Below are 12,986 nucleotides of genomic sequence, written 5' to 3' on the forward strand. Positions count from 1 at the left end.
TCCAAAAAAGTACTTATTTTTAAGAAGGCAAGGGCATGTATAATTATTAATAAATATTAAATGACTGTTACAAAATAAGAATAAATACATTTTCAGAAAAACATTTTTCTATTTTTCAACAAATGCTAAATTTTTGCACGTTTGCATACCTAAAGCAGAAATCTACTGACCTGAGGGGGTCTGATTATTGATAATGGATCAGATGAATTCAGCTGACCCTTCAGATAAATATAATCCCGACCTCAAGGCTGAGCCCGTTGAGTTTCGGAGCGTGGGACTGACCTTTCCCGGACGGCTGCGGGAGGACGAAGCCGGGCAGCAGGAAGGGGGCGCCGGTGGTCAGGCCGGCCGGTTTCAGCTCCGTCACGCCGTACGTGGTCAGGCATGTCACCAGGTTGACCAGGTCCTTCAGCGCGTCTTTGGACTCGTCCTCTTTGGCCTGCTCCAGCCTGGACAAGGACAGAGACACTGTTAGCGCTAGCGTTAGCAGCGATGGTACTTGTGCGCGGGGCGGGGGGGCCCGACCTGAGCATGAGGTCGCAGAGGAAAGTATAGCCCTGGCACATTCTGAAGTCGTCGAGCAGCGTCTGAGACACGTCGCTGGAGTCCTTGAGGAAGCAGGAGAGGCCAGCGAACATCTCCACGATCTCCAGCGGGGACAGATCGTCCGACTGCTGCATGTTCTGGACGCACGTACCCAGACATTCTTTCTCTGCGGACACACAGGGTTGACGGGGAGCAGGGCGTGAAAAACACTCAAGGTCACGCACTCTCATCTCAGCTCTGGTCATTTTACAATCTACATTGATCGGGTGATTTACGCTATATATATATATATATATATATATATATTTTTTTTATTATTTGCTAATTTTTTATGGCGAAGAAAAATATAGAATAATATAATATGAATATATATACACACACACAAATACAAATAAATATTTAAATATTTATAAGTATAAATGAAATATAAATAAAATATAAAATAAGATAGATTTTATTATTTACCATTATAATAGAGAAGAATATGCAAATAGATGATACAAATGAACAAGACTACATTCAATATACAATGGAAAAATATGAAAAGAAACAAAAGAAAAATGCGTTGTGCAGAGTATGGTTTTTAAAACAACGGGTGCACAGTAGATGTGGAGAGTGAAAGTGAAGAAATAATGAGTAAGGTGTAAAATCAAAAAAAAAAAAAAAATCAGATTAACTTCATTCATTGAGTTTTATTAATGCCAAAACCCAAACAATAAATTAATTTGAAGTTATTACAGAAAATGAGATGACTTAACAAAGCCCCCCCCCGCCATGGCTATTTGGTTGTAGCTTGTTTATAAAGAAATAATTACTCTCCTTGTTTAGAGCAATGAATTCACAGTTGAAGAACGTAAAGATTATTCAGTGTATTCCAGGTGGAGCGCTGCAGTTCCTGGAGGCGGCGCTGCCGGATCTGGCGGTTCCTCCCCTACCGTGTATGTATTTGACAACGTTGACGCTGAGGCCGTGGCGGGAGATGGTGGTGAGCACCTCGCCGGCACTCCTCCTCCAGGGTAGGTTGTGAGGCGGGCACCAGGAGGTGATGGCGCTGAACAGCAGCTGCAGGTCATCCTTCTGGGCCAGCTCCTCCGCCGGAGACACGAAGGTGCAGAGCTTCACCAGGATCTGGGCCCAAAGGAGAGGCGACGGGAATTTTTAAAGCGACAAAGGTGGAGTGAAAAAAAAAATCTAGGCTAAAGTGAAGGGGAATTGAATTAAATATAATACTCTTTTTATGAAAATGTCCACCTGAGCGAACATTTTGCGATTTCGCTTTAAATATTTAAAAATAATTTTAATAATTTCTACACACTCAGAAACAGAAAGACAGAATAATTTTATAAAAAAAAAAATTAAAATAATTTTATAATTTCTACACACTCCTGACAGACATAGAAAGGAAGGAAGGAAGGAAGGAAGGAAGGAAGGAAGGATGGATGGATGGATGGATGGATGGATGGATGGATGGATGGATAGATGGATAGATGGATAGATAGATAGATAGATAGATAGATAGATAGATAGATAGATAGATAGATAGATAGATAGATAGATAGATAGATAGAGAAGTCTGTATTCTTGATCCTCCTGTCATCAACACAAAAGGCAACCCCATTCCCCAAAACTGCAGAGGAAAAAACGCAATAAAAAAAAAGCTGTGAAGATTAGAATTTCGTCTCGTACCTGGACAAAGACTTTCTGGAGCAGCGCCCGGCGGTCGGCGAGGGGCAGCTCGGGCTGGGTGTGGCCCTGCCCCGGGGTCTTCTCCTGGGCGGGCTGCGGGGGCAGCGGAGGAGGGGGCGCCGGCGGCCCCACAGCCGGGGCCTCGGCCATGTGCGGGAGGTCGAAGAACAGGTAGAGGCATTTGACCAGCGTGGAGGGAACGGACATGGTGGTCATGCAGTCCACCGTTTTCTGGTGGGGAGGAGGAAGCGGGTTAGAAACTACCAGAGATTCGAGACGTTTGCGAGTTTGGGTAAGAATAACGCGCCCGATTGGCCTTCGGAGCCATGTGCCGTCTCCTGAGGGAACGGGGATTGTTATTCATGTTTTCACTGTTGACGGTGACCCGACGTGTCCCCCTTTACTGCCGACATCCAGTCGGAAGCAGCGGGCCTTGAGTTGAGGGAACCAGAGAGGGGAAGTGACAATCTCAGAGACGAAACTCAACAGAATTAAAGTCAAAGAACAGCAAGAATTCCCCGGTGACAGAGAACAGCATACTCTTCCACAGGAAAAACTGCAGCACTTATAAAAAGCTGGTTGAAACACGAGGTAAGACTTTCTCAGATTTACTGCATATTACTGCATGTCTGTGTGTGTGTGTGTGTGTGTGTGTGTGTCTTACAGAGGCACAGGGACAGACTGGAGGGAGAGATGATGGGGTTTGTGCTCACTGAGGCGTAAGATTCAGATAATAAAATGCTGCCTCAGACACACACACACACACACACCAAGACACACACACACACACACATGCAGTTAGCTGCCTCTGATGAGACAACCCAAGCCATTACTCCGTTTACGTGCGCGCCACTGAGGAGTTAAACTCCCGAAGATGAGCGGAACGTGATGAAGCCAGCAGACACACTCTCTGGGATTCAATCCTCTAGTGACAGATTTGGGGGGGGGCGGTGTGTGTGTTTGTGTGTGTGTGTTGGGGGGGGTTGTACAGGGAAATACGTTTCCACACTTTACATATGACAAAAAAAGCTTTGCATCTTGAATCTTGAATTGTGTGTATGCGCATGTATGACAGTGAGGATGGAGGGATCGCAGCATAATCATACTTTTGCTTCCCCCAAAATATACTGTCACCTGGTCTAAATGGTTAAAAGATATTTGGTCACTTATCCTGTCCCGGTCCCTTTCTTATGACATTTTATGTCATTTATAATTCATTCTATTTAGATTTATTTATTTATTGCAGAATGGGTGGCAAGGACTCTTGGTTTGGTTCGCTGCAGATATTTTTTGGGGCGTCCAATTTTAAGCCGATTTAAAGTAATATTATGGGGAAATGTTTGGTTGATTTCCCAGATTATCAGGTAAAATTGTCTTTCTTGTTGTAAATATAATGTCATGTTTTTTTTTTTTGGTCTATTTTCTTTGTGTCACTTAATTTGAATGAAATTGTTGGCTTTTCATATAACTGGCATTTTGACAGGTCATTTTAAAAACAAATGTCTTGCTGATTCTCTCCAGTCTTGAAAGCATAAATGTATTTTTGTGGATCCATAAATGTCCAGCCTCCGTCGGTGCCGCCGCTGCCGGTCTCCACTGACCCAGATCGCGTTCCCGGCCGACGGGCACGGGCCACATCTGGAGTCAAGGTTGCTGAAGGAATCTGCCTCATCTGCCTCTGCTTTTGTTTTTGCCCCATCAGCGACTTCTGTGTCCCGTTTACTCGGTGTGTGTGTGTGTGAGTGGGGGTGGGGTGGTGGGGGATTGGGGCACGGAGGATGGCCGCCACCCACAAGCCAGCTAGCCTAAGCATAAACCAGTGAGTGGCGAGCAAGATAGCAAGAGCATGACACACACACACACACACACACACACACACACACACACACACACACACACACACACACACACACACACCAGGATAATATTGATCATATCTTCATAAGGTCTGGAATCAAGACTTGTCAAATTTTAATTAGTGTTTTTTAGTGTCCAGGTATTATTGTAGTTCCAGTTTAAACACAAGAGCCTACAGGTTATTTTCAAAACACTGAAAATCACGAAGTAAAGGGCCTGTAATGCAGCGTGTGAACGGGTTCCTGCGTCGGCCCCCCAAGGGTGTGAGGAGGAATAAAAGGAGGGGACGGCGTCCGGCTCGGGTGGTTTAAATCCTGTGACGGACAGATCGCTGCTCACGCTCCAAGGTCAAGGTTAAGGGGGGGCGTTCGATCGCGGAAAAGCTGAATTTTTTTTCTTCCTCTTTCTTATGAGGGGCGGCAAGGAATGAGAAAAGGGGGTAAAAAGATGAGCTCATCAGGAAGCATCGGGAAAGAGCATTTGAGATTGACGGGGAGGGACGAAAGCCGAGGATGAGAGAGGTGGAGACGGTTAACCAACAAAAACATTGACATTTTGTCGTCCATCCAGAGAGGCGGGGGGACTGGCATGGTGTCGGGGAGGGTGACGTCAGGGTGAATGGAGGCCTGCTGCCAAGAGACTCTTTTTGTCTTACTGTCTCAGACCTCAATGGGAAGGAATACAAATCCATTAGACCCAATCACACACACACACAAACACACAAGTTCACACACAGACAATCTGCGGCAGCCAGCTTGTCAGTAGGCGGGTAGGTAATTCTCTCCCTGTCGGTGTGCGTGGGCTGATATCAAGAGTGTGCGGCCGACGCTTCGGCTGATTGTCGGAATGACTGCGAGCGCGCCACGGCAACAGGTAACCACTGGAGGAGCCGCATTGAAAAAATAAAAAAAAAAAAAAACGCTGCTGTTTGCGGTTAAAAAAAAATTCTGAACAGGGATATTTTCCAATAATTTATTAATTTATTTTTGTTTTTTGGGGGGAGCTGTTTGGGGGGGGAGCTAGAGTTCTCCAATTCCAGAACACCAATGCTAATCAGATTAGCTGTCAATTAAGCTTAAATTTTTGTTTCTTAACCTAATTAATTTACTATTAACATCAATTGGAGTCTGAATTATTCCATTAAATTCTCCCTTGCCTGGGGAAAAAATTTAAAGAAAAAAGGTCAGGGAATGGGATTTCCGATTTCTCCATCAAAAACAAACAGTTCGTCTCTTTGTGAACAGGATCATACAAGTCAGGTTCTAGCTGTGACATCCCGAACTGAATGACCTGTGTGAAGGCTGACTTCTCTGGGCCCCTGAAGCGGCAGGGCCTCTGACAGGATGAAATATTCATTCTGAGCACGCACGTTAGCACTTTTCGCTCCCGGCGCCGGGGAGCCCGCTCCGTAAAAAACTGCAAATCTCGTAAAGGAACCGAGCTCTTAGTTCCCTGGCGATAGATGCGATGCTGCGCCGTTACGCTCGTTCGCCCGCCCTGCTCCCCTACCCCCCCGCCCCAGAGGTGCTGCGGCAGAAGAGCCTCCGCTACCTCTTCCATCTCCATTCCAAATTAATTCCTGCACACACGGCCACCGAGGTAAAATAGACGTGGAGGAGCGCTCCGGGTAAAAAACTGCAGCGACGGAACTCTTAAGTCGATAGCGCTGCACCAGAGGACCTCATCTCCGAGAAAGAGCAAGAACCCCCCCCCCCCCGGTTAAATCACTACATTTTAAATCACTGATTTTGTTGCAATTTCTGCCCTGAAATCCGGAGATATTATCCGAGAAACTCCCGAGCCAAGAATCAGCGATGTGCTAGACCATGCTAGCCAGCTCCAACGGTGCGTTAGCCGCTCGCAGAAACGGCCGGAGAGCAAGGACATTTTTCATCGTGGCTTGAAAAAAAAAACCAAAAACTTAAAGCTTGAGTGTGGCATCGGTCTCCCATCCGCTTCCGGAAAGGATAGGTTGTGAAAATCTGACACCTCGGGCAAAAAGTTTGACGTTTTATCCAGCAGCCGTGATACGTTGAAGAACCGAGTCTGGCGGAGCCGCCGTCTCTCGCCGCAAAGCTAGCCCGGCCGCGGCACTGCATGCTGTTTGGCCAGGAGGATGATTGTTTACAGAAGCGAAGTGACTTTCTTCAAACACACCGAGGGGGAATCGCTCTACCCAAATATTTACTACTGTGATGCTGAAACTTCAAGTGAGGTTGAAAAAAAACAATCTGTGATTCAAAATAAACCCTTCGTGATGAGGCCGCAGCGCCCCCTCCCGGGCGAGGAGGAGCGGCGAGGACAGCCGGCGTCGCAGACGTGTCTTTCAAGTCGAGGCAAACTGTCCGCGGCTTGGACGCTCGCTGGCTCGCTGCCTCGAACGCATCACGCTGATTTCTGTGGGACGCCATCTGTTTGGAAATCGGGTATTCGTTCGAGGACATTTGCGGTTTTCCTGCGGTGAAACACAGCGGCGAGCTACAGGGCAGAGCGCATTTCTGTCCGGCTTCCTTTCTTTACTTCCTTGACATATCAAGGGAAGGGGTACTAAGGGGTACCCTTAGGGGGCACCGAGGGAAATAAAATTCACAAAAACGTATCCAGGACGCAGATTTTCTCGAATGCATCGAAGCAGGAGACGACGGCCCACGCGCGGCTGCAAGTCTCCGGAGGATCGCGGTCTGAGAAAGTTAAAGCGCCGCCTGCGGCTCCCGAGCTTGAAAACCTCGGAGGGAAAACAACAACTTAATGTCTGACCCTCGGAGCTCTGTGTGGTTGGAAGCCACGACACCGGGAAGCTTCGCCGGCTAAATTCAGCCTCCGGTGCGGCAGCGGGATCCTGTCCAAGACCCACAAGGGTCGAGAACGACGGCGACACATTCTGACTCGGAACGACCATAGTTGCTATTGGTGCGGTAGGAGGGGGGACGACGTGAAGAGGCGAACCGTGGTGATAAAACCAAGAATAGAACGGAACCCGTTACTTCGTTCGGAGGAGGGGAACAGGGATTCTGGGGGAGGAAAAGGTCAGGTGGGAATTCTGGAGGCGGATGCTATTTTCTGCACGGTGATCAAAGACGGGAGATGCAAATGGGCCAGAGAGACGAATCACTGGAAAACAAATCCGGATTATAGTCCGACTCCGCACTGAAGTGGAATGAGTACACGACAGAGACCCTAGATCAGGGCTGTCAAACTCATTTCTCATCGCGGGCCACATACGGCTTAGGTAGATGTCAAGTGGGCCGGACCATTAAAATAATAGCATATTCAACAATAAATAACCAAAATGTCATGTCTTTCCTCTGTTTTGGTGTAAAGAAGTACAAGGACATTAGAAAATCTTGGAATTTCATGAACAATCCCTTTACAAAACATTTCATGAAACACCTCATATTTCCTTAGACAAAAGTGCAATTTACTTCTATCATTCACATGTATGAATTGCAATCATGTGATCATGAGATCCCACTGATCGTACAAAGGCACAAAACTTTAACAAGTAATCGGTATTGAAAAATATAGTAATGCACTTTAAGATTAAATGAGACTTATAAAGAAAGGGATTTTTAAACCATTTACACATGTGCATATAAAATCTAAATTGAATCCCTGCCTACACCCTCCAAACTAAAAAGGGTGCTATTAAATGTGTAAGGATAGGAGTATTCACCTGTCCTGTAAATGTGTAAACTTCATCCATGAAACATGCATACTCATACAATACATACTGAAAATGTATGGAGTTGCATGAACAGTAGAATTCCATCATACTAGTTTGTAGTGAAGCTGGTGACTTAACTTTAAATTGCACATATTCGCTAGCAATTAGCTAGCTGGCTTTTACCGCTGCATCACTGATTTCTCGGCTATCGGTGAAAGTGGACGCTGTTTCCTCAGACCTGCCAGCAATTCGTTGATCTTATCTCTTCTCAGTTGTCTTTATAAGCTGTCATATTTTTTGCTCTGATGAGTCTCATAGCGGCGCCGTATGTTATATTCCTAAAATACTGAAACTTGTTGCAAACACGCTAAGCACAAAGGTTGACATAGTCAATTTTTCTTTGAAAATTCAACACTCTTTAACTACTTTTCTCTATTTTGATAACGACATTTTGGCTAATGAGGGCGTAGCGGGGAGGTAGAGAACAGGGTAGAAACAACGTCATAACAAGCAGCAGGTGGTGCATTGATGACGTCTGCTGATTGGTCCATCTCACTGATGCGGATTGTCGTCTACTCTGACAAAAATAGTGCACCTCCTAGCGGAATATTCTCAAATTGCACTTAATTAAAAAAAAAATCTTTGTCTTTTATGCATTTTTTCACTTTCAAATTATCCTGCGGGCCTGGTCGAATCCCCTTACGGGCCAGTTTCGGCCCGCGAGCCGTATGTTTGACACCCCTGCCCTAGATAATCCTACTATTGAGCAATTGATCAACCCTTCAACCAATAATCCCATTATTAACCAATAATCGGACTACTAAACCAATAACATAACCACTGAGCAATAATCTGACTACCGAGCAGTAACCGCCTGTTGTGCAGCCACATCCTAAGGAAGCTACTTCTCATAGAGGGTGACCAGAACAAACCAACATGGAGACTCAAATCTGGTGATGCTAAGCTAGCAGCAACCGAAAAGAGGGAAAAAAAAGGGTTTAACTCACCAGTGCCATAGTTTACGAGATAATGAGACCTCACTATGGTTTCTTACAGCGAGTGTATTAATACTTGTTGCACTAACCTGCCCGGAAGACGCCAGCAGGTTGATGGTGGTCAGAAGCATCCAGCCACGGCTCGCCTCCTCGCTCTGGTTCACCTCCAGGAACTGAACGATGGCTCGGCTGGCGGCCTCTGCAGCAGCGACAGCAACGACACACACACACACACACGCGCGCACAGACATAAATGAAGACAAAATTAACTAGATGCAAAGTGACAGCCCGTTGTGCCGAGCAGATGGGCCGCTGGAACAATGATCGGTTATCCAACAAATAAATCATCTCTGTAAATGTGACGCCGCGTGCGAGAGGCACATTTGTGCCTCCCCGGATCGCCTCGGCAAAGGAAAAAAAAAGCGACAAAAAGATGTCTGCTGGCAATCTTTTCATGCAAACGTTACTGGCAGATTTTTTTACTGGCGTCCTGGCAAACAGTGATTGAATGAGGAAATAAAAAGAGGTAAGATTGGTAACATATTGGGCCACAGCCACTGATCAAATGGTGGAGAAAGCTCTAAACATACATATTCATTTTTTGCTCTTTGTTGGGACTGAATATGGAAAAAATATATAAATATCTGATGATGTATTGAATAATCAATACAAGTAAATTGCGTGAGTGTCTCAATAGCATAGTAAGGAATAGCTTTAGCCGTCTTTGTCCTTAGGTCATTAATTACTCATGATCATTTCTTGCTGAATTTAAGCAGCAGCAAGTCTATTTTCAGCCAGTGCTTTGCCCCTTTCTGAGTTATTTCTCAGACACATTTTATGCTATTTTCTGCAAAATTTCCAGGAATTATCTTACAAGTTGAGGTCATTTTCAGCAGTAAATTTCCAGGCATTTTTTGATAATATTAGTCAACATTTTTTGGTCACTTTTGATTTTTTTTGCAACAGTTTTAGCTTATTTCTGGGTCTTTTTGAGACGACTCTCGAACGTAATTTCCTGGTCACTTTGCGGCAACACCTTGCCTTTCTCCCTTGTTTTCTCATCCTCAAACTACTTAGTTTGTCTGACCTGAAAATCTGGAATTGTTAAATTCTAGATTTGAGAAAGTCCACAAAACCCTCTGGATGGCACAATATCAGATCTACATATGAACAGATGGAATTTAAAATGGGTCAGGATCAGTTTAAGTTTCCATGTCAGAAAAGGTTTGGGTCGTTTGATTGTTCTGTTCTGACGTGCGGTGACAAAACATTTAGGAAGAGGAAACCAGCCAGTTCCTGAGGGGGAGACAGACAACAACCCAGGATACATGCAGGGCATCATAGTTTCAGTTCAGTGTCTGACTCGAAAAGTGAGTCAGCGTGAAAGGACGTGTTCAGCTGGGGGTTTGTTGGTGTGTGTGTGTGTGCGTGCACGAGTGTGTGTGTGTGTGTATGTGTGTGTGTGTGCGAGTGCCCACTCATGCACGGGTCGACTCACATCGTGAAATCGGAGATGTTTTTGGCCTGAAAGCAGCAGACTTGGTGACAGAGATAAGACGGATGGAGAGATGATAAAGGAGAGAAACTGAAGATGGAGAGCCGGAGTGATCTGATCTGTGTGTTCGTGCGTGTGCGTGTGCGTGTGTGTGTTTGTCAAGAGCATGTCTAGAACATGGTTGATGTGTGAGAATATCACCCCCTTCCCCAATTTTTCCAAATGGAGCAATTCAATTTTCTGCTAATTTATGTGTTTTTACTTTCAAAGTCATTTTATTTTGAATTCCAAAGTCATTTTTCCTAAGCGTGTGGTCATTTTTCAGCGATTTTCATTTTACTTTTTCATGTAATTCATGACATTCTTCATTGTTATTCTTCCATTTTAAAAGCTGATTTACTGTAAATGTGCAAAAAAAAAAAAAAAAAAATTTTGTTGGTGATTCTTTCCCAGTTCTTTCTGACCCAGATAATTCGCAACCATTTTGAGAAATGAAGCATCCATTATTAAAATAATTCATGTCTGTGCGAGATTCTCATGTATTTCCATTAATGTGGTCTTGATGCAAGGGTGGGAGGGTTATTTTAATTATTAGTAACAACTAACTGTAGAGGAACAGTTGAACCCTAAGAGGGAAAGAGTATTAAAAGAATTAAAAAACGAGAAAGGCGTCTTACCTGTGGACTTGTTGGAAGCCCTCCGTCTGATCTCCGTCACCATGAGCCGAGAGACCTGGGTGGTGAACTGCAGCAGGTCGGAGAACTTCTCCGTCATGCTGGAGGGCGGGGCGTTCCCAAACACCTGCGGGTGCAAAGACGAAGACGAGTCAGGCGATGAAGACGGGACACTTCATCCGACTCATTCCATTTTGGGGGGAAAAAAAAAAGAAAATACAATTTTTAACATCTTTACATATCTTTTACATCAGAAGTGTCACACTCATTTCAGCTATTCCCAAGTGGGCCGGACGGGTAAAATCATGACTGATTAACTACTGTTAATGTATTTATTGTTCAATTCATCCCTGAAACCTGTTGTCTTTTAGCTTTGCGAGCCGAATTAAACCCGTTTAAGGGCCTGATCCGCAGGCCTTGAGTTTGACACCCCTGATTTACATGAAATGATACGAAACCATCAAGTCATAACCAAAAAGTATCCTAAAGGTGAGAAATGACTGAAAAAATGAAGGGGAAAAAAAAGTAAATAAATCAACATGGACCTAGAAAATGGCTAACACCCATAAACAACGACCACGGAGACAAAAAAAATTGAGACATAATCTTTTTAGGAGCATCCAACTGTCAGCCTCGGGCTGTGTGTATTTATTTACCAGGGGAGATGAAACACTACAATCAATCAGCTTATCATGTAACTTCTCCTAGTGCAAGAGATTTTGCGCGAAAATGTCTGAACTCCACGTTGATTTTATTGTTATGTGATATTTCTGATTTGATTGGTGGTAGGGGGGGCAGCCAGCAATAAAATCGGCCCAGGCAAATGTTGAATTCTCCGCAGGGATTGGACGTTCAAAAGCGTCGTGAAAGCGTCGTGACACACGACACGACCGGTTCAGGAACTGCGGGAAAAAGCGAAAGCTGAGGAGGTCAAGGATGACCCTCCTTCACCCGTACAAGAGGAGACAGCCGGGCCCGGAGGACTCGCCTCCCGCCTTTTGATACGATAATGGAAAAACACAAGAAGCCTCCCTTGAACCTGTGGTTGTGGTGCAGCCGCTAACACTCGCAGCTCGGTGTCCTCGCTATCATCGTAAAAAAAGAGCCGCCGTGACAGCAAGACCCCGATGTCTGAAAGTCTGCTTTGGGAGATAACCCTGCCACGGGACTGCCCAAACACTGAACTCTGATTGGACGAGGCAGTTCAAGACATGAATTATCTACATTGAAAAAAACTCTCGGATGGAAGGATAAAAGGCTATGTGCTTTCGCACGTGGAGAATTTTCCTTATAACATCTTTGCAGTGTTGTGTATGTTAATTCTCCACTCTTGACAATTAAAGATCCTGAATTGGACTGGACACCTTGCGCGTTGGATATTTGTCTATCGGGCGACAATCGCACCAACTCATTGCGGTCGATGCTAACAAGTCCAGGGCACGTCTTCACAAATGTGAGGCGTTAAAAGGATTTTTATTGGGCATAATTGACAAGCATCAGTACCTTCCTGTGGCGGTAAACCGCAAATGCTCGCAATGTTTAAATGTGGGGAGGGCAAGTACAACCAAATCATCCTCTTAAATTTTATTTGTCTCAAACTCTAAAAAATCTTAAAAATCCCAGGCACTAAAATGCCCACGAAGAAGAATAAAACTAGCAATGAGAGGAAAAGCGTGTCAAAGCATAAAAAATAAATGAAGGGGTTAAAAGAGAAACAACTGGAGCTGCGTGAGGTGGTTAAAATTAAACTGCCCCGAGGATGGAAATTAAAGTTTCTTTAAGTTCTTTCACACTGGAGCAACAAAACTGTTTTTTTTTTTTTTTTTGAATATTTATTAGAACAGGTTCCTTAACAGAGTCATACACATTCTGACAAAACCTCATAACAAGATACATATTATACAATATTCTTTATAGGTCACTTATTTCCTCAATAGCAAGCGAAAAATAAAATAAAACTAAAAAAAAAAAAAAAAAAAAAAAACACAAAAAAACATCTAACTCAGTCAAATAGAGATAATATCTTCAACTCTCCAAATATTTTTTAAGATATTTGTCAAGATATAGGT

The 12,986-nt window shown here is 44.4% G+C and overlaps 1 protein-coding gene across 2 annotated transcripts in view; it reads right to left on the reverse strand.

Annotated features, from left to right (window-relative positions):
• Positions 1-12,986, reverse strand: part of wdfy3 (WD repeat and FYVE domain containing 3) — a 98,661-nt gene that overhangs the window by 64,881 nt on the left and 20,794 nt on the right. For both annotated transcript variants that reach the window (XM_086169171.1, XM_086169172.1), the window contains exons 3-8: positions 10,921-11,044; positions 8,838-8,947; positions 2,233-2,463; positions 1,482-1,674; positions 526-712; positions 283-449 (exon numbers count right to left, since the gene is read on the reverse strand). In XM_086169171.1, the coding sequence (XP_086025297.1) occupies positions 283-449; positions 526-712; positions 1,482-1,674; positions 2,233-2,463; positions 8,838-8,947; positions 10,921-11,044 (1,012 nt within the window). The remainder of the gene's footprint in view (positions 1-282; positions 450-525; positions 713-1,481; positions 1,675-2,232; positions 2,464-8,837; positions 8,948-10,920; positions 11,045-12,986) is intronic.

This window comes from Fistularia commersonii, chromosome 22 (genome assembly GCF_037954325.1).
Source record: "Fistularia commersonii isolate RoL2024-O1a breed Wild chromosome 22, RoL_Fcom_v1.0, whole genome shotgun sequence".
Classification (NCBI taxonomy): Eukaryota; Metazoa; Chordata; class Actinopteri; order Syngnathiformes; family Fistulariidae; genus Fistularia; species Fistularia commersonii.